At 33.9% G+C, this 21,430-nt stretch overlaps 1 protein-coding gene across 1 annotated transcript in view; it reads right to left on the bottom strand.

Annotated features, from left to right (window-relative positions):
* The window catches only part of Cnot6l (CCR4-NOT transcription complex subunit 6 like), a 110,178-nt gene that overhangs the window by 66,728 nt on the left and 22,020 nt on the right, over window positions 1-21,430 (bottom strand). Inside the window, exons 2-4 of the mRNA XM_047566020.1 lie at window positions 11,459-11,580; window positions 8,781-8,967; window positions 1,880-1,965 (exon numbers count right to left, since the gene is read on the bottom strand). Of these exons, the coding sequence (XP_047421976.1) occupies window positions 1,880-1,965; window positions 8,781-8,967; window positions 11,459-11,580 (395 nt within the window). The remainder of the gene's footprint in view (window positions 1-1,879; window positions 1,966-8,780; window positions 8,968-11,458; window positions 11,581-21,430) is intronic.

Here is a 21,430-nt window from a genome sequence, read left to right as displayed (position 1 = left end):
AAAGTTCCACAACTGACATCATGTGATGGATACAGTAAAAATAAGGTGCAATAAAAATACCATATAAAGCCAGGCACAGTGGCACAGGTCAATAATCCCAACCACTCAAGAAGCTGAGGCAGAAGGATCACAAGTTCCAGGCCAGCCATGGCAACTTAGCAAGAGTCTGTCTCAAAAATAAAATTAAATAGTTTGGGATATAGCTCAGTGGTACAGTACCCTGGGTTCAATTTCCACTACTTCTCCCAAAAAAGAAACACACACACACACACACACACAATCTTATTCAGACTATGTGTATAAGATGTGTATAAATGTAAGTGACTTACGGTAGACTTGGGTCTTAGTCCCAAGATATTTCACTACATATAAATACATACTTCAAACCCACCCCTCAAATCCAAAACCTGAAACACTACTCAATCTACATATACCACAGAACGAATGGAGGTTTAATGAAAAGGCATGAACAAAGTTCAGCTACACTTGGTGAAGCAGAGATGGTGTGTGACATACAGAGCAGATGTCTAAGAGACTTTAAGAAAAAAAAAAAAATAGCTCTTCTGATTAATGTGAAAACAAATAAGGGTTACTAAAGACAAAGAATTATAATTTATTATAATCAACAGGAAGCTGTGAATTTCATATTTCATGATCTAACATTATTTTTAAAAACCCATTTCAAAATTTCTTTATAAAGAGGAACACACTTGCCCCATTCCACTTCTTGCTGCACAATACTCTTTTATATAAGATTTAAAGTATTGGAAATAACAGAAAATGTCCCAACCACTAAATTTCAAATGTCCTGGATTAATCCTCAGAAAATATTTTTGATAAAGTATTTCCCCTCTCTACTTCAACATTACAAAAAATTAGTAAAATCCTATGGAGAAACTTATGAAAAGCATGATATTCAAGTCATTCATTTAATTATCTAATTTATGAAAATATATGAGGAAGCCTACATTTTAGCCAATAATATCAGTATTCTTTCCATTCTCAAACATTAGTAATGCTACAATAGAGAATATAGGAAAATACAAACATCATTTTCAAGGAGACTCAATCTTTGAGAAAGGGAAACAAAATCTAAGAGTAAACACTTCATAAAACTTTGATGTTCATTCCTCACAAGCACAGAATAAAATGTTTAATACAGTGCATTTATGTTTAGTCCTCTGTTAAACCGTTTTTCATATGCTTTAGCATAAAAGAAAATTATGCAAATTTCATTATTTATATGAATTGAGGATAACTTTCATCCCCAACTAAGCAAAATACAAGCTCTCAGGAGCATAAATTTTTGATTAATATACTTTATTTAAAATAATTACACTAATCAGATACAGCTAATCCTTACTATTATGTTTTCCCTCATGTAATCAAACAATGTGTCATTATTTTACCTACTGTATTAAAAGCTAAACATGGGACATTTGGACTAAGGTTTACTCTACTATAAAGTCATTCTTTAAAAAAAAAAAAATGGGAACAACTACAGTGTTAATTTAAAATATCTCCATACAGTGATACTCCAATCTCTACAATTAATATGTGGTAAGAGTTATAACAATAATATAAAGAAAAAATATCTTCTCTAAATAATTTTATAGCTTTATACAAAATTAAAGATAGATAAAGTACATAAACAAAACAAAAAATTTTTCCCGGCAAGTTTAAGACGATGACACTACACTGTTTAATCTTGAAGCTAAATTTTATACTCAAAAAATACTTTTCTTAAAATGATACTACCTAAATATACAGTAACCTAAAAAATACAATAATCAAAATGGTCATTAAGGGCTCAGAACACCTTACTACTGAGTGTTAAAACTATCTTTAAAAAACAAACAACAACAACAAAACCACTCACCTTTCAAACCTAGAGTTTGTAGCTGGAAGAGCCGACCAAGTTCATAAGGCAAAACCCGTAACAGATTGTTATTTAAAAGCAATTCCCTGTTTCAAGAAAAAAAAAATTGTTTCAGTTTAATATACCAGGCTTTATTAGTTTCCACATTTGCCATTCTTAACTTTCTAACATACCAGTGATATTTACATTCAAGGCATTTGCCTATACAAATCCAAAACTGCTGTGCAATATTAAAGCACTACAAAATGTGCAACTCCCACAATTAACTGTTTCTGTGATTTCCTCATTTCCCAGCATGGATTAAAGTTGGAAGTGTAGGAATTGTACATCATTCTCATACTAAATTCACCCTCTCTTTTCTCACCCAAAATGATATCATTAGTTTCTAATAGATATCATTAGTTTCCAACATGAACCTAGTGTAATTTAAAGGAAAAAAACTAAAATTTTTTGTACAAACTTTAGCAATAAACCACAGTAGCCAATAACCTGCATGATTTTTTATAACTGATTACAATACTATGTGAACATACTATGAAAAATAAAGAAAGAACAAGCTAGTGTATCATTGAAATAAAAGATAATTAAAGAGAAAACATGAAAAGACAAGTACTCTGATAAACGACCACTGACAAAACAAACATTAAATCACAGGATGGAACATAATAAGATATAGATAAGATCTAGGTTCATGATTCTGAATTCTGAGATGACTATAGAGAAAATAAAGAGTACTATCTTTAGTAGATGACCAAAAAAACTAAAAGACGAAACCAATAAATTAGTAAGGGGATGGTGAAGAACAAAGTTTGTTTAATTTTTAACACATCACAGCAATTTTTAAAATTATTACTTCAGCAGATAAGGTAGAAACATTTATATAAGTTCTTAAGATTCCTGTAAATTTTTCTATGAAGAAATAAACCCATTTTACCAGGTTTTACAGTTCCTTTAAGGAGTTGTAATATGAAATATAAACATACTATCTTGTATAATAGAGTTATGTTCCTAAAAATTTTGTTTATAAGTAAATCATTTTTCCTAATTATTTCTGATTAGTCATATCAGATTTGAGCCTAAGTGAGACTTAACTATTTTAATCTCACCCCACTTCAAATCTGTCAAAAGAAACTTTCAATAAGGACCTTTAAAAACAAAGGAAGAAAAAGACACGTCCAATGGAGACCAACTCAAGCACTGCACTTAGTTTATATACTTCGATCTTCACAAAGATGTAGAAATTCCACTATAAGATAAGTAACATTCCCTGCCGGGTGAGGTTTTCCCACAGGGACGGTAAAATCAGAGACACAGGCACAAACAGGCCTTGCCTCAGCCCGCAGCCTGGTTCCCCGTTGGATGACCATTGGTCAACAAGTGGAGGCACCTCTGCCCACTAGCAGGGAATATACCACACCTGAGGGTCACCACCCCTAGAGAGGCAGCTTCTTCGTGGAGCTACGCATTATCAACTTCCTCCAAGACTTCAGGCTATTGAAGGATAAGAGGGGATATACTAGCAATCTTCAGGGACATTATAAGTCGATAGAGGAAATCTGCAATATCTTAATGACCCACTGATTCCTGAACAATATGAGAAAACAAGGGAAGAAAATGCCCCAAACAAATCTAGATGTTACATCAATAAAATCCAACGACAGCATGGCAGAAGAAATGACAGAAAGAGAGTTCAGAATGTACATAATTAAAATGATCAGAGAAGCAAACGATGAGATGAAAGAGCAAACGCAGGCATTGAATGATGAGATGAAAGAGCAAATGCAGGCACTGAATGATCGCACCAATCGACAGTTAACAGAGCAAATTCAGGAAGCAAAAGATCACTTCAATAAAGAGTTAGAGATATTGAAAAAAAACCAAACAGAAATCCTTGAAATGAAGGAAACAATAAACCAAATTAAGAACTCCATAGAAAGCATAACCAATAGGATAGAACACCTGGAAGACAGAACTTCAGATATTGAAGACAAAATATTTAACCTCGAAAACAAAGTTGAACAAACAGAGAAGATAGTAAGAAACCATGAACAGAATCTGCAAGAACTATGGGATATAATGAAAAGGCCAAATTTGAGAATTATTGGAATTGAGGAAGGCTTAGAGAAACAAACCAAAGGAATGAACAATCTATTCAATGAAACAATATCAGAAAATTTCCCAAATCTGAAGAATGAAATGGAAAATCAAGTCCAAGAGGCTTATAGGACTCCAAATACACAAAATTACAACAGACCCACACCAAGGCACATTATAATGAAAATACCTAACATACAAAATAAAGACAGAATTTTAAAGGCTGTGAGAGAAAAGAACCAAATTACATTCAGGGGGAAACCAATACGGATATCAGCAGATTTTTCAATCCAGACCCTAAAAGCTAGAAGGGCCTGGAACAACATTTTTCAAGCTCTGAAAGAAAATGGATGCCAACCAAGAATCTTATACCCAGCAAAACTTACCTTCAAATTTGACGATGAAATAAAATCATTCCATGATAAACAAAAGCTAAATGAATTTACAAAAAGAAAGCCAGCATTACAGAACATTCTCAGCAAAATATTTCATGAGGAAGAGATAAAAAACAAAGAAGCAAATCAGCAAAGGGAGGAATTATCCTAAAGGAACTGTCAAATAAAGGAGGAACCAAGATGTGTCAATAAATAAATAAATAAATAAATAAATAAATAAAATTTTAAATATGAACCAAATGACGGGGAATACAAATCATATCTCAATAATAACCCTGAATGTTAATGGCCTGAATTCATCAATCAAAAGACATAGACTGGCAGATTGGATTCAAAAGAAAGATCCAACAATATGTTGCCTGCAAGAGACTCACCTCATAGAAAGAGATACCCATAGACTAAAGGTGAAAGGATAGGGAAAAACATACCATGCACATCGACTCAGCAAAAAAGCTGGAGTATCCATCCTCATTTCAGATAATGTGGACTTCAAGCCAATGTTAGTCAGAAGGGATAAAAAAGGACATTTCATACTGTTTAAGGGAAGCATAAATCAGCAAGATATAACAATCATAAACATCTATGCCCCAAACAGTGGCTCATCCATGTATGTTAAACAAATCCTTCTCAATTTTAGAAACCAAATAGACCATAACACAAGAATACTAGGTGATTTTAACACGCCTCTCTCTCCAATAGACAGATCTTCCAAACAAAAATTGAACAAAGATACCATAGATCTCAATAACACAATCAATAATTTAGACTTAACAGACATTTATAGAATATACCATCCAACCAAGAGTGAATACACTTTCTTCTCAGCAGCACATGGATCCTTCTCTAAAATAGACAATATATTATGCCACAAAGCTAATGTTAGCAAATACAAGAAGATAGAGACACTACCTTGTATTCTATCAGATCATAATGGATTGAAGTTAGAAATAAATGAAAGAGGAAAAAATAGAAACTACTCAAACACCTGGAGATTAAACAACATGCTATTATATGATGAATGGATAACAGAAGATATTAGGAAGGAAATTAAAAAATTCTTAGAGGTAAATGAGAACAAAGAAACATCATATCAAAATCTCTGGGATGCTATGAAAGCAGTACTTAGAGGAAAATTTATTTCATGGAGCGCATTTAATAAAAGAAGTAAAACTCAACAAATAAACGACCTAACACTACAGCTCAAAGCCCTAGAAAAAGAAGAACAGACCAACACCAAAAGTAGTAGAAGACAGGAAATAGTTAAACTCAGAGCTGAAATCAACGAAATTGATACAAAAGAAACAATACCAAAAATTGACAAAATAAATAGTTGGTTCTTCGAAAAAATAAACAAAATTGATAAACCTTTAGCCACACTAACAAAGAGAAGACGAGAGAAAACCCAAATCACTAAAATTCGGAATGAACAAGGAAATATCACAACAGACACGACTGAAATACAAAACATAATTAGAAGCTATTTTGAAAATCTATACTCCAACAAAATAGAAAATATTGAAGACATCAACAGGTTCCTAGAGACATATGAATTGCCTAAACTGAACGAGGAGGACATACACAATTTAAATAGACCAATTTCAAGTAATGAAATAGAAGAAGTCATCAAAAGCCTACCAACAAAGAAAAGTCCAGGACCAGATGGGTTCTCAGCTGAGTTCTACAAAACCTTTAAAGAAGAGCTCATTCCAATACTTCTCAAAGTATTCCATAAAATAGAAGAGGAGGGAACCCTCCCAAACTCATTCTATGAAGCCAATATTACCCTGATTCCTAAACCAGACAGAGACACATCGAGGAAAAAAAATTTCAGACCAATATCCTTAATGAACATCGACGGAAAAATTCTCAACAAAATTTTAGCAAATCGCATACAAAAACATATTAAAAAGATAGTGCACCATGATCAAGTGGGTTTCATCCCAGGGATGCAAGGTTGGGTCAAAATCAGGAAATCAATAAATGTAACTCACCATATCAACAGACTTAAAGTCAAGAATCACATGATTATTTCAATAGATGCAGAAAAAGCATTTGATAAAATACAGCACCCCTTCATGCTCAAAACACTAGAAAAAATAGGGATAGTGGGAACATTCCTTAACATTGTAAAGGCCATCTATGCTAAGCCCATGGCTAATATCATTCTAAATGGTGAAAAACTGAAAGCATTCCCCCTAAAAACTGGAACAAGGCAGGGATGCCCTCTTTCACCACTTCTTTTCAATATCGTCCTTGAAACTCTATCCAGAGCAATTAGACAAGACCAAAGAAATTAAAGGGATACAAATAGGAAAAGAAGAACTCAAACTATCCCTGTTTGCTGATGATATGATTGTATACTTAGAGGAACCAGGAAATTCCACCAGAAAACTTTTAGATCTCATTAGTGAATTCAGTAAAGTAGCGGGATATAAGATCAATGCACATAAATCTAATGCATTTTTATACATAAGTGATGAATCTTCAGAAAGAGAAATTAGGAAAACTACCCCATTCACAATAGCTTCGAAAAAAATAAAATACTTGGGAATCAATCTCACAAAAGAGGTGAAAGACCTCTACAATGAGAACTACAGAACACTAAAGAAAGAAATTCAAGAAAACCTTAGAAGATGGAAAGATCTCCCATGTTCCTGGATAGGCAGAATTAATATTGTCAAAATGGCCATACTACCAAAATTTCTATACAGATTCAATGCAATTCCAATTAAAATCCCAATGATGTACCTTACAGAAATAGAGCAAGCAATTATGAAATTCATCTGGAAGAATAAAAAACCCAGAATAGCTAAAGCAATCCTTGGCAGAAAGAGTGAAGCAGGGGGTATCGCAATACCAGATCTTCAACTCTACTACAAAGCAATAGTAACAAAAACGGCATGGTATTGGTACCAAAATAGAAAGGTGGATCAATGGTACAGAATAGAGGACACGGATACAAACCCAAATAAATACAATTTTCTCATACTAGACAAAGGGGCCAAAAATATGCAGTGGAGAAAAGATAGCCTCTTCAACAAATGGTGCTGGGAGAATTGGAAATCCATACGCAACAGAATGAAACTAAACCCATATCTCTCACCATGCACAAAACTAAACTCAAAATGGATTAAGGACCTCGGAATCAGACCAGAGACCTTGCATCTTATAGAAGAAAAAGTAGGTCCAGAGCTTCAACATGTCGGCTTAGGACCAGACTTCCTCAACAGGACTCCCATAGCACAAGAAATAAAAGCAAGAATTAATAACTGGGACAGATTCAAACTAAAAAGCTTTCTCTCAGCAAAGGAAACTATCAGCAATGCGAAGAAAGAGCCTACAGAGTGGGAGAAAATCTTTGCCAATCATACTTCAGATAGAGCACTAATCTCCAGAATCTACAAAGAACTCAAAAAACTCTACACCAAGAATGCAAGTAATCCAATCGACAAATGGGCTAAGGAAATGAATAGACACTTCACAGAAGATCTACAAGCAATCAACAAACATATGCAAAAATGTTCAACATCTCTAGTAATAAGAGAAATGCAAATCAAAACCACCCTAAGATTCCACCTCACCCCAATTAGAATGGTGATTATCAAGAATACAAGCAACAACAGGTGTTGGCAAGGATGTGGGGAAAAAGGTACACTCATACATTGCTGGTGGGGCTGCAAATTAGTGCAGCCACTCTGGAAAGCAGTGTGGAGATTCCTTAGAAAACTTGGAATGGAACCACCATTTGACCCAGCTGTCCCACTCCTTGGCCTATACCCAAAGGACTTAAAATCAGCATATTACAGAGATACAGCCACATCAATGTTCATAGCTGCTCAGTTCACAATAGCCAGATTGTGGAACCAACCTAGATGTCCTTCAATTGATGAATGGATAAAGAAAATGTGGTATATATATATACAATGGAATATTACTCAGCCATAAAGAATGATAAAATTATGGCATTTGCAGGCAAATGGATGAAACTGGAGAATATCATGCTAAGTGAGATAAGCCAATCTCAAAAAACCAAAGGATGAATGATATCGCTAATAAGTAGATGATGACACATAATGGGGGGTGGGAGGCATTAGTGTTAGGGTTAGAGTTAGGGTTAGGGAGGGGGGCAAGAATGGAGGAAGGAAGAACTGTATAGAGGGAAAAGAGGGGTCTGAGGGGTGGGGGGGAAGGGAAAAAATAACAGAATGAATCAAACAACATTGCCCTATATAAATTTATGATTACACAAATGGTATGCCTTTACGCCATGTACAAACAAGAGAAACATGTATCCCATTTGTTTACAATAATAAAAAAAAAGTTAAAAAAAAAAAAGATGAGTAACATATTCAATTTTATTTAGTAAATTTAGAATTTTATATAATAAGTCACATCTGTAAGCATTTCCTCACCTGAGAGACACCATGTTTCCTAGTTCTGCTGGTAAACTTCTGAGTTTATTGGATGACAGATCCAGGTAAACCAGATTATGAAGCTTGGCAATATCAGGTGGAATGCGACTAAGGAAATTGTCATTTAGGTGCAGTGCTGTCAAGTGTGTCAATGACCAAAGTGATGTACTTAAGCTCCGCACTCTACCTGAAAGGCAAAATATTGAAGCATAAAACTCCAGGCCCAAGACACAGGTTGAATCTCAAGGACTAAAAAGTTGATAGCAGGGGCTGGAGCTGTAGCCCTGTGGCAGAGCACTTACCTAGCACACGTGAGGCACTGGGTTCAACCCCTAGCACCACATAAAAATAAAAAAGGCCTACTGTCCATCTACAACTACAAAAAAAAATTTTTTTATTAATTTTTTTTAAAGTGGCAGCAGCAGCTACCCACACAGATATTTTATCTTTGACATTTTAATTTTGTGTTTTATGTCAAATATCTGCTTCCAAACACACCCAACCATACTTTAATTTCATGCCACTTTCACCCAACAATCCCTCTTTCCCATAGACCTTCTGTGTATTCAATGAGTTGTGGCAAGATGTTGGAGTAAGATCTCATGGCTAAAACAAAGGTGAACTGAGCTTTTGTGGTAGAAGAGTCTTGACTTTTTTTTTTTTTTTTCCTCAAGTCTGACTCCTTACTAAAGTACTTCTCACATATTCCATGAAAATTTTTACTGCAAGGTTTATCCATATCAAAAGCCTAGGTTAGTCTTCAGAATTTAAAACAAGAATAAACTATCATTTAGAACCAGCCTTAGATCAGCCATCAGGAAAACCACTGAATCCCCAAAGGAATCTTCTTCCCCAGCTTCTGATCTTGCAATTAGAAATTAAGAACTCCAGTTTAAGATTTTTTGCATTGAGTGCAACATACTGGAGAAAACAGTTCCACATCTAGCTCTACCAATCAGCAATTGATACCTAGAGTGGAACATGCACTAGATCACAAAACCTGGCTCATAGTTCTGATTTTTATCATTTATTAGCTACATAAGTCCAGACAAATCATCTAACCTCAGTTTATATAAGATGAGATGCTGTCTTACCTGTAATACCTACAATAAGTATTAATTATACAAAATAATTTACTTGAAGACTCTTAATACTTTTACAAAAGTAAAGAGACATTTTAATTATATATCATTTTTCATTATCATTGTAGAAGGCACAAATCTCAAAGAGGAAATATTGTTTTCATATAGCTATTGAAGAGTAGACTCACTTTTTAACTTCTGTCCAGGTTCTTTCCAGCTATTTATAATCAAATGTATAATGTCAACTAAAATTTTGCATTTTAATAAGAAATGAAGTTTTCAAGTAAAGAGACTCTAGATAAAAAAGAAACTTATTTAAATTTTACCCAGGGTTTAAGCCAAGTGGTTTAAATAAGGCAATTCTGCTCCCCAGGGGACTATGACAATGTCTGGAGACATTTGTGGTTTTCCTAACTAAGAGTACTACTAGTTTCTAATGGGTAGAGGTCAGAGATGCTACTAAGCATCCTACAATGCATACAACAATCCTCCACCACAAGCAATTATCTGGTCCAATGGGTCAATATGCCACAGTTAACAAACCCTGGATTTACGCAATAGGATTTGCTCATATTCACTCTTTTGATTGCCAATCTGTCATCCACCCAGTTACCTTTTAGCTACTTGTAGAAGTAATCCTTGCCATTCTTGCCACTGACATTACAATGTGGGTTTAACTCTGCCAAACAAAAACCTACTGGGAAAAATCACATTCTATATAATCTGCACCGATGCAGTTTATAAAAGAAAAACAGTTCTTATAACCTATTTTTTTAAACTTAATTTTGTAATAGTTTTAGATTTATATAAAAATTACCAAAATAATACAGAGAGCTATATTTCTTAGTCCTCATTTTTTAATCTTACATTATATGGTGAACTTGGCAAAACCAGGAAACCAACATTGGTACATTACTGTTAACTAAACTCTAGATTTTATTTGGATTTCAACAGTTTTTTATACCTTTTTGTTCCAGGATTCAACTCCAGCTACTATTTTGCATTTAGTCATCATATCTCCTTAAGTCTCCTCTGGTTTATAAGAGTTTTTCAGTCTTTCCTTGTTTTTCATGGTCTTAATAATTTTGAGGCTTAGTAGTGGGTATTTTGTAGAATGTACTTCAGTTTGATGTTTTTATCATGAGTTTTTAGGGATCATATTCTATTTTAACAAATTCCAAACATTTATTGAAGTCCTATAACACATATCATGTACTTGTTAGGATAGCTACTATTCTAGATTTATTTCTTTGCAAACACTTAAATGACAGGAAGATGGAGAAGATTTTAATTTGCAAAAATTACTTTGAAAGAATCAAAACAAAATCTATCACAGAACCTGATTTTTACTTAGAATCTTAACTCTCGATATCCTCATTTCTACATGGTAACTCTTGCTCAATGTAATTTATCTCAAAGAGAAGGTAGGAACTAAGACATTTAGTAACATTTAAAAAAATAATAATACCCTGGCATTCTTGTATATTTTCAGTTAGTTCATCTAATTAAAAATATACAATAAAGAAATCAAAATAGCAATACCCTTATTCATTTATACTAGTATATCCCAAATAAAATGCTTCAGATTCTACTCACCCGAGATCTCTAATTCTGCCCAGTGAGATTTTTTCCCATTGGCTACCTCCTCTGCTGACATGATGGTATAAATTCTGCGAGGATCTGGAGGATCATATTTTTCCTTTGGCATCCCTATTAGTCTGTGAAAAAAAGATCATCAATAATTATTATAGTCTTCTAAAGAAAATGAGATGGTAAGTTTCCCACTACCAGGCTAAGTCATTTATACTACAAATTCTCACTTGAAGGAAAACTTATCATCTGCAGTATGTTAGGCTCTTGTAGGAACTCATTAACAGATACCTAAGGGAAAATGCAAACAAACAAAGACTAAACTTCACAGAGAACATTACAGTTGTTTTCCTAACTCCTTCCCCTTCATTTAGATGCACTGTTTTCCTAGAAAGGCTGACCATACAACCAGTTTCCTAAATATACTAATTAGTCTAAGAGAATCAGGCAATTCTGTCTTTTTTCTTGCAGTGATATTCAGATATCCCCAGATCAGTACATGACATCTCCCTTGACACAGAGATTAGTTCAAATGCATTCTCTGTTTATGAGAAAAGCAGACTTCTCTCTCCTCCTTATCATAAAAAAGAATAGAGCTAGGACTACTGAGGACAATCATTCAACAACTACAAGGAACACCAGCCACAGAACAATTTTAGAAAACAGAGAAAGCCAATATCTACTTCCCTTACTAAGGTAATTTGAGTTGTTTTCAGATACTTTCCATCAAAAGCATTCTAGTTTGGATGACTACATATCTTGGTTTGCCTGGGACAGTCTTGATTTACATCTGTTGTTCTAAGATAATTATTAATAATTCTTTCTTTCAAAAGCTTCCAACTTGGTAAGTTACATGACTACTTTTTTTTTTTTTAACATGGCTACCTTGATCAAAATTAATATTATGCAGTCTTTTTCATAATCACAACACAATCATCAATGATGCCCAAGTACTTCACTACTCAAATGTGATATATATGAAGCAGATGACAAATGGTCCTAAAAGTAACCTATTCAAGAGGTCCAATATAAGAATTACTGCTTTGGTAAAAGGAAGAAAATAAATTCACTTCAGTTCTAACAAAGAATAGCAAATGACACAGTTCTCTGCCTAAACTCCTGCTTATACCCTGCAATTGCCATGTATTTGTAGTTGGTTCCTTCCTTTTATTTTCACATATATAACCCAAAACCAAGTGTCTGAATTCAGACTATTTCTAAGTAAAATTCAGATTTAATATTCTGAATTGAAGATTTACATTCAGGTGGCCTAAAATTTGTTACATGTAGAGAATACAGAAAAGAGAATTACATCATGAATTTTAGCACTTTTTTCTAGTTCTGTGAAGAATGACAATGCTATTTTGAGGAGGATTTTTAGTGAATCAGTATATCGCTTTTGGTTATGATCATTTAACAATATTAATTCTACCTACCCATGAACATATAAAGTCATTTCATTTTCTAAAGTCTTTTTCCATGTCTTTTTTCAGTGTTCTACAATTTTCATTGTAGAGGTCTTTCATTTCTTTGGTTACATTTATTCCTAGATATTTTTTTTTTAGGCTCTTGTGAATATGATTGTTTTCCTGATTTCTTTTTCAGCAAATCCATTATTGGTATGTGGGAAAGCTATTGATTTTTGTATGTTGAGTTTGTATTTTGCTACTTTTCTGAATTTATTAGTTCTGACAGACTTAAGGTAGAGTTTTTTGTATACTCCAAATGTAGGGTCAAATAAAATTCACTGATAGTAATAATTTGACTTTTTCCTTCCCTGTCAATATCCTTTCCTATTTGTATTTCCTTCCCTTGCCGAATTACCCTAGCTAGAATTTCTAGTACTATACTGAATAGGCATGGGTGAGGGGGCATCCTGGTCTTGCTCCTGATTTTAGAGCATTCACCATGATGCTGGTTTTTGGTTTGTCACATGTAGACATTCTGATGTTGAGTTAAGTGCCTTCCATTCCTAGTTTCTTTCATATTTTTATCATATTGAATGTTGTTGAAGGCTTTTGCTGCATCTGCTGAAATGGAAATGTGATGGTTTTTGTCCTTAATTCTATTCATGTGGTGCATTATATTCATTGACATGTATGTTAAACCATCCTTGCCTCCCTGAAATGAAACCAATTTGGTCACAATGTATAATCTTCTTAATATGTTTCTGAATATGACTGGCTAATATTTTATTAATGATTTTTACATCTAAAGTGTTATGGTTTGGATGTGAGGTTGTCCCTCAAAAGCTCACGTGAGACATGCAGGAAGGGTCAGAGGAGAAATTTGGGGTTTTAAGAGTCTTAACCCAATCAGTGAATTAATCCCTGATGGAATTAACTGCCAGGGTACAGTGTGGCTGGCAGAGGTGAGAATTGGGGTATGGCTATGGGGTATATATTTTGTATCTGAGTGGAATCTCTCTCTTTGCTTCCTGATGATATGAGCTGCTTCCCTCTGCCATGCTCTTCTGCCATGATGTTCTGCCTCACTGCAAGCCCCGAGGAATGGAGCCGGCCTTCTATGGACTAAGACCTCTGAAACCATGAGCCCTCAAATAAACCTTTTCTCCTCTACAATTGTGCTGGTCAGATTCTTTTAGTCAAAACAGTGAAACAGCTGACTTAAAACATAATGCTTGTGGGGATACTGATCTGTAGTTTAACTTCCTTAATGTGTCCTTATCTTGTTTAGTATCAGAGTGAGACTGGCTGCACAAAAGGAATTTGAAAGTGTTCCACCCCTTTTGTGGAATAAATTGAAGAGCACTGACACTAGTTCTTCCTTAAAAGTCTGGGTAGAATTCAGCTGAATAGTCATCTGATTCCAGGTTTTTCTTTGTTAGAAGGTTTTTTATTGCTACTTCAATCTCATTGCTTGTTACTGACCTCTTTAGGTTTTCTATATTCTCTTGGTTTAATTTTGGTAGGTTATATGTCTAGGAATATATGCATTTCTTCTAGATTTTCCAATTTATTGGAGCAGAAACTTTCGGAGTAATCCCTAATGATCCTCTGGATTCTAATATCTGTGGTGATATCTCCTTTTTCATCTCTAACTTTATTAATTTGAGTCTATCCTCTTTTTCTTTTGGTTAGTTTGGCTAAGGATTTATCCAATTGTTTATTTTATCAAAGAACCAACTCTGTTTCGCCGTTCTTTTTATTTTTTTTATTCTCTATTTCATTTCAGCTCTGGTCTTATTTCCTTCCTTCTACTGGTTTTAGAATTGGTTAGTTCTTGTTTTTCTAGAGTATTGCGATGCATCAATTGGTTATTTAGGGTCCATCTGACTTTCTTATGTAGGCACTCAGGGCTATAAACTTTCCTCTTAGAACAGCTTTAATAGTGTCCACAGGTTCTGGTATGTTGTGTCACTATTCTGGTTTGATTTCAAAATCTTTTAAATTTCTCCCCCCACTACTTCTATGACTCATTCATCAATCAAAAGTATATTGTTCAATCGCCATGTTGCCTATATAGTTTCTGTAGTTTTTCTTAGTGTTGACTGATAATTCCATTCCATTATGATCTGATAAGATGCAAGGAATTATATTAGCTTTTTATATTTGCTAAGAGTTGCTTTGTGGCTTAATATGGTCTGTTTTGGATGAGGAAAATATGATCTGTTTTGAAGAAGGTTCCATGAGCAGCTGAGAAGAAAATAAATTCAGCTTTTGCTGGATGAAATAGTCAACAGGTATCTATTAAATCCATTTAACTAATATTTTGGAGGTCTGAGGAGTATTTACAGAGTTTATGTCGACACGACAGTAACTATATACTAGTGAGAGGTGTACTGAAATACTCAGCATTATTATATTGGGGTCTGAGTCCACAAGTCAAATATGGTCTAAAAACCAAAATAATATTAATAAGGACATATTTGGAATCAGATATCTCTCTTAGATTTGATTAAAATGCCAACAGAAACACAAGCCTTAATCATTTAAACCGAATTTATGTAAGTTAAGACATTTTTCATTTGGGTTAATTTAGTAATTTAGGAGAGATGATAGTTCTGTAGTTTTGATGATCACTATTGCCCCAAACATCAGGTTTTCAATTGTGGTATTAAAAATTAGAGAACTCAAATGCAGGGAATTAACAGAATTGAATCTTTGTGTTGATCTTTATTTTTCCATCTGGTCCACAGCATCAACATTTCACCTTGTAAACATATTACAAAACCCTATTTCAAAATAACTTAAAATGTGTCATTTAAATGATAAACAATAATTCAAATGCAATTTAAATGTAACACTTATAGTATGATTTCTAATAACCTCATATAAGCCAGTCCAAGATATAAATACTGAATAATGAACATTTTTTTGTTGAAGAAGCAAATGCTTTATTTTGGAAAACCTAGAAGCTAATTTTTTTCCTTATCTTTTTTTCAAACTGATTATGAGACATATCATACCATGGATAGATAAGATAGTAGGTAAATAGATACATATAGATACTGATACATGACTTTTACAGTATTTTACAGTACTGGGGATCAAACACAGAGCTTCACCCAGAGTACTTTAGGCGAGTACTCTACCACTAAACTATACCCCTCAGCCCTTAAGGCAAGTGTTGGGATTAGTTTTGCCAAGTTTCCAATTTCTAAAACATCTTACATACATTCCCAAAGAATCATCCCATTACATCAACCTGATTTATACTGGGAATTCTAATTACATAACAAAGCAAACTAAAAGTCCCTTAGCAACACCTGTTCAACTTCTCAGTATTCAACCCCATATCGACACTTTGCAAAATACTTCTCATAGTTCCCCAAATACTCATAAGCTGTTTTGAACCTGCCAGGCACTCTCTGTTCCTTAGTGTACCATCTATGCAGCCCTTGGACACTCCACTGTAAAATTTCTGAGACGAACCATCAGTCTTCTTTGCCAAGGAACCTCATTATCTCCTACTTCTTGGTCCCTATATAAACTCTTCTTAAAGTAAATAATTTTAATCTCCATCACTGATGGCTAACACTGCCACAAAGTGAAGAGTCATAAATTTACCTATCAGATAGTCTTTGTTGACTAAACAAAACCTTCAGATAAACCTGTAAAATACTTACTTCCTGGAAAATTTATTTCAATTATTTTAAAATTGCAAGCAATATTATACATAACACCAGCATTACCAAAGAAAATTTTAAATTCAAGTTTCCAAAACTGCAAAATAAATGATACCTATACAATATGCTATTCCACTGAACAGAATATTGCAAAATGCATTTGAAATCCACCCAAATATTGTTATAAAGAATCCAAAACCTGATTTCACTAAAATTAAAGGGAGATCAGTAGAGGAAAGGGACCAAAGGAGCTAGGGAGGAAGCAGGGGAAGTGCTAGGGAGTGACAGTGGTCAAATTATAATGTTATATATTGTGTGTGTATGTGACTATGCAACCACAAATCCCACCATTATGTACAACTATAATAAACCAATAAAAAAATGCAAAGGGAAAAAAAAGATCCCAAACCTCAGTTTTATATAGCAGGATTTGGAAAATAAGACTGAATAACTCCTGCCTGAAAAAATAATCTGAGTCAAATGAGAGCAAATTTTCAAAAGCAAAAACCAAACTTCTACATATAAAGTAACTTATAAAATACACGGCCTCTAGAGCATATGTGAAGATTTAAGCCTTGTGTTACTAAACCACTGCTTCTTACCACACTAACTTTAAGGTCATTTTATCTCAGTGTGTAGTTTACATAATTAATATTATCTCCCTTGGTTTTAGACTGAGAAAGAATGTCGAAACCACCAAAAAAGAATTCCATGATGAATCAGAGACCTCTAATTCAATTAATTCAACCCTAAAATGTGTATCATTAAACATGTGCTTTTTCCATAGAAATATTAAGTGATCATATCAACAGTAGTTTGCAAAAGTAATCTTGGGCAAAGATGCAGATGCTAGCACAGTATCTAAAGTTGGAAGAACACCAAATTAAGCTTCCATTAGGTATTTCTGCTCAATGACTTCACATTCCGAACACATTTTCAAATAATTCTACCTTATATTGGCATTTATTTCCAAAAGTTGTGGAAGGGAAAACACATTAATTCTCATTTTTTTGAATACTCACCATGACAAAACATTCATATTTCCTATCTGGTCTTAACCACTAGGAACTTCCTGAGAAAATGTATCTTAAGTTTACCTTAATCAAAGAACACCTGCAGTACAACATTTCTGAAGTTTGTACATACTCATCAGTATCTGTTTTTAGCAGGGCATCCTAGAGCTTGCCTGTAATTCCAGCGAGGCAGGAGAATTACAACTTCCAGACCAGTGTGGGCAATATAGTGAGACCCTATCTCAAAATTAAAAAGGGCTGAGGGGGATGTAACTCAGCAGGAAAGAGCTTGCCTACGATGCACAAGGCCCTGAGTTCAATTACCAGTGGGAAAACTATTTTTAACATTACGGTACAAATTATGAATCATAACAACTGTCATACAAAATGTACCTTACCTATACTTTCACTACTGGCTCAACAGTTGAGTCTTAAAAAATAGTACCGAACAAATCACACTGCATATTGTAGATTCATATTGACAAAATAAAAGATTTAGCCAGGTGTGTCACACCTGTAATCACAGTAACTTGGGAGGCTGAGGGAGGAGGACTGCAAGTTTGAGGCCAACCTCAGCAACTCAGTAAGGCCCTAAGCAACTTAGCAAGACTCTGTCTCAAAAAAAAAAATAAAAAGGGTTAGAGATGTAGCTCAGAGGGTTCAATCATCAGTACCCATAATTTAAAAAGATTAAAAATTGATAGAAATTCCAAAAGTTTAGTATACACACTGAGATAAAGAATAATTTCATTATCAAATTCCATTCCACTTCAAGGGGCTCTGAATGGGATTGGTCTCTCATTACCTATTTAGCTAAAGTCCACAGATGATAAATAAATGCAAACATCCAGAAAGAACTTCAAGTTTTCTTAACATCTGCAGCTCTGTGACTATAAAACCTGTATTTTATGATGGTAAAGTCACTCCATCATTAAGAAGAAAACAGCCCCCAGACTTTTGGAGTCTCATATTTCTGACCAGTTTAACATTTATTCAAGAAATATTTCTTGCATAACTACCACCATCATTTACTATATTGATCAGTTGGGCTTCAAAGTGAACAAGATGGACAATCATAGTCCTCAGGAAGCATATGCCATTTTCATGGCATTACTTGAAAAAGAAAGTTACAGCATATTTTACTTTTAAATAATTTTATTAGGGATTTGATATTTCTTTTTTGATATTATTTTCCCCTTCTTTAGTCAGACAGCTGCATTGTTCTCTTATCATTATTACTATATCAAATGAGAACAACAAAAGGGAAAATAAAACATTCTTATCAAAAAGGATAAGATTGATGAATAATAGATAACATGTAGAATACTCAAAGACCGGTATAAAGAGTAGAGTTCCCAGGATAGTAACAAGTATTAAATGGTCTACATTGGGGAATGGGACTAAGATAACTAAATAAAACACATACCAGTATATTTAACTTAAGGTGACAGCAACTGATTTACTAACCCAGTGATCATATTTTTTTCCTATGATCCTTATTAGCAAACCAAATATTAGATAAAAGCAGTAACAAGACCTTTAGATCTTTAGAAACAATTAGACTCAATGTCTTATTTCTAGTTAGTTTATTTTTAGGGATATACTTCATATTCCAAATGAAATCATGTATGTATCCAAACAAAATGCAAATGTATATGTGATGATAGAGTCTCTAAATGAAGATGTTACTGGTTGTTATATAACGTTTAAAAAGTAATCCCTAAGTAATCTTATGTCAACCCTGAGATAATTGTTAGTGTGAAGGTGTAGTTGACTTGTCAGGGAAGAGGAAAGGAGAAAGAATTAAAGTGTATCTCCCTTGCTGCATAGCTGAAAACTTTCTCTTGTATTTAGACACCATAAAACAGCAGCAGTGGTAATAATAAATACAACACACACACACACACACACACAATATATATTAGTTAAAATAAAAAATGGAAATCAGACGAGAGTATAAATCTACCAACACTTCAAAAATTTTTTAAATGCTACTATTAGACAAGTTTCATTTTACTTTATTAACAATTTCAACACCCAAAGCTCGTGATTTTCTATAATTCCAAATTGTTAGTGTTGGTCCCCTCCTATTACTCTGCTATAATACCTCCCACTACCTAATTATCCTACAGAAAACAGGGAAAGTAATAAAATTTTCAGCATCAATTCTTCTAGGAGAACTATGACTTCTTATCCTGACACTCCCTTTCTTTTTACCTTTCTCCTCTAACATGTTTTCTATTTCCTTTGACATATTCATTTTCCATTCTTTCAGTGAGTATTAAGTATTTATCAGTTTAAATCATCTGTTTACTTCTTCAGTATATGTCCCATACAGAAGTCAACAAGTTGATTCTAAAACATATACTGAAAGAAAGATGTAGAATAGTCAAACTATTTCTTCACACATTTTTGTTACTTTTGAAAAAGAGATAAAAACTCAGATCTTCACATTAATTATCCAATTTCAAAAATTTTCCTAAAAACTACAGTAATCCAGACAATTTGGAACTGATCAAATATAATTTGACAGAACAGAATGTAGCAACAAGAACAAATTCACATACCACATATACAGCCAATAGATTTTCAACAAAGGTGGAAAGGTAATTCAATAGAGAAAGGATAGTTTTTCACAAATGGTGCTGGAACAATGGGATATCCATATCTTAAACTAAATAAATAAACATTGATTCATATGTATCATCACAAAGTAAACTTACAAAAATTATGAACTTAAATGTAAAGTCAAAAAGTATAAAAGTTCTACAAGGAAATGAGAAAAATGACCTTGCACTAGGCAAAGATTTCTTCAAGTGTAACTAAAAGCATGATCTATAAAACTATTCAAAACCTACATTTCATGAACATCTAAAACTTTCATCATCTACTGAAAGATGAATGAGAAGGCATAATATTGAGAATAAACATATCCAAAACGCATCTGAAAAAGCACATAAGATATATAAAAAACTTGCCCAAAAAAAGGCAAGGAACTGGGGCTATAGCTTAGTGTTAAAGCCCTTGGCTAGTGTGTGCAAGGCCTTGCATTTTTATCCCCAGGGATAAAAATTCACAAAAGATTTGAAAAAGACACTTCATCAAATAAGACACACAGGTAGCAAATACGCACATGGAATAACATTCAAACATTAGGCATCAGGGAAATGCAACTCAAAACCACAAAGAGATACCATCGCACAACTATTACAACTGACAAGCCAAGGACAATATTACATGCCTATAATCCCCAACATCCAGTGCTGATAAAGATTTGGCACATGCACACTGAGCTGAGTCCTAAAGAATGAAAAGGAATTGGCATTTCCCTCGTGAAAAGATGAGTGAGGTAGAGACAGACAAGACAAAAACAAAGGCACCAAGATAATATACAACATAAGAAGAACATGTGCAGTATTTACATGCAGTTCATGATTGCTAAAAAGTATCACTTGAGCCAGAGAGATGGTACTGTATTGGTAAGCAAAGCACAGACATAGAAAGCACAGATACAGAAAGTTTAGACCTTCCTGGTTCTTTGCTGTAGATCATTTTATTAACATGAAGAATTGTCACTCACAGAAGTTTAATAATAAACATAATACTTCTGATCTAGATCTCATCTTCCTTCATTTCCTTTTACTTCTGCTCAACAGTGTTTCTTATAGAGAACATCAAAATGGGCCTATATCCTCTACTGCTTCAGTTGTCACATTCTTTTAAAGAAATTACAGCTGGACAGTGTAGCACAGACCTGTAATTTCAGGGACTCCAGATGTTAGGGCAGGAGGTACCCAAGTTTGAGGCCAGCCTGGGCAATTGAGCAAGACTATCTCGAAAATTTAATTAAAAAAAAAATTTAAACTTGGAACATAT

The sequence above is a fragment of the Sciurus carolinensis genome, chromosome 10 (assembly GCF_902686445.1).
Source record: "Sciurus carolinensis chromosome 10, mSciCar1.2, whole genome shotgun sequence".
Lineage (NCBI taxonomy): Eukaryota > Metazoa > Chordata > Mammalia > Rodentia > Sciuridae > Sciurus > Sciurus carolinensis.
Note: the sequence above shows the minus strand (reverse complement) of the source record. Positions and strands in the feature narration are given on the sequence as shown.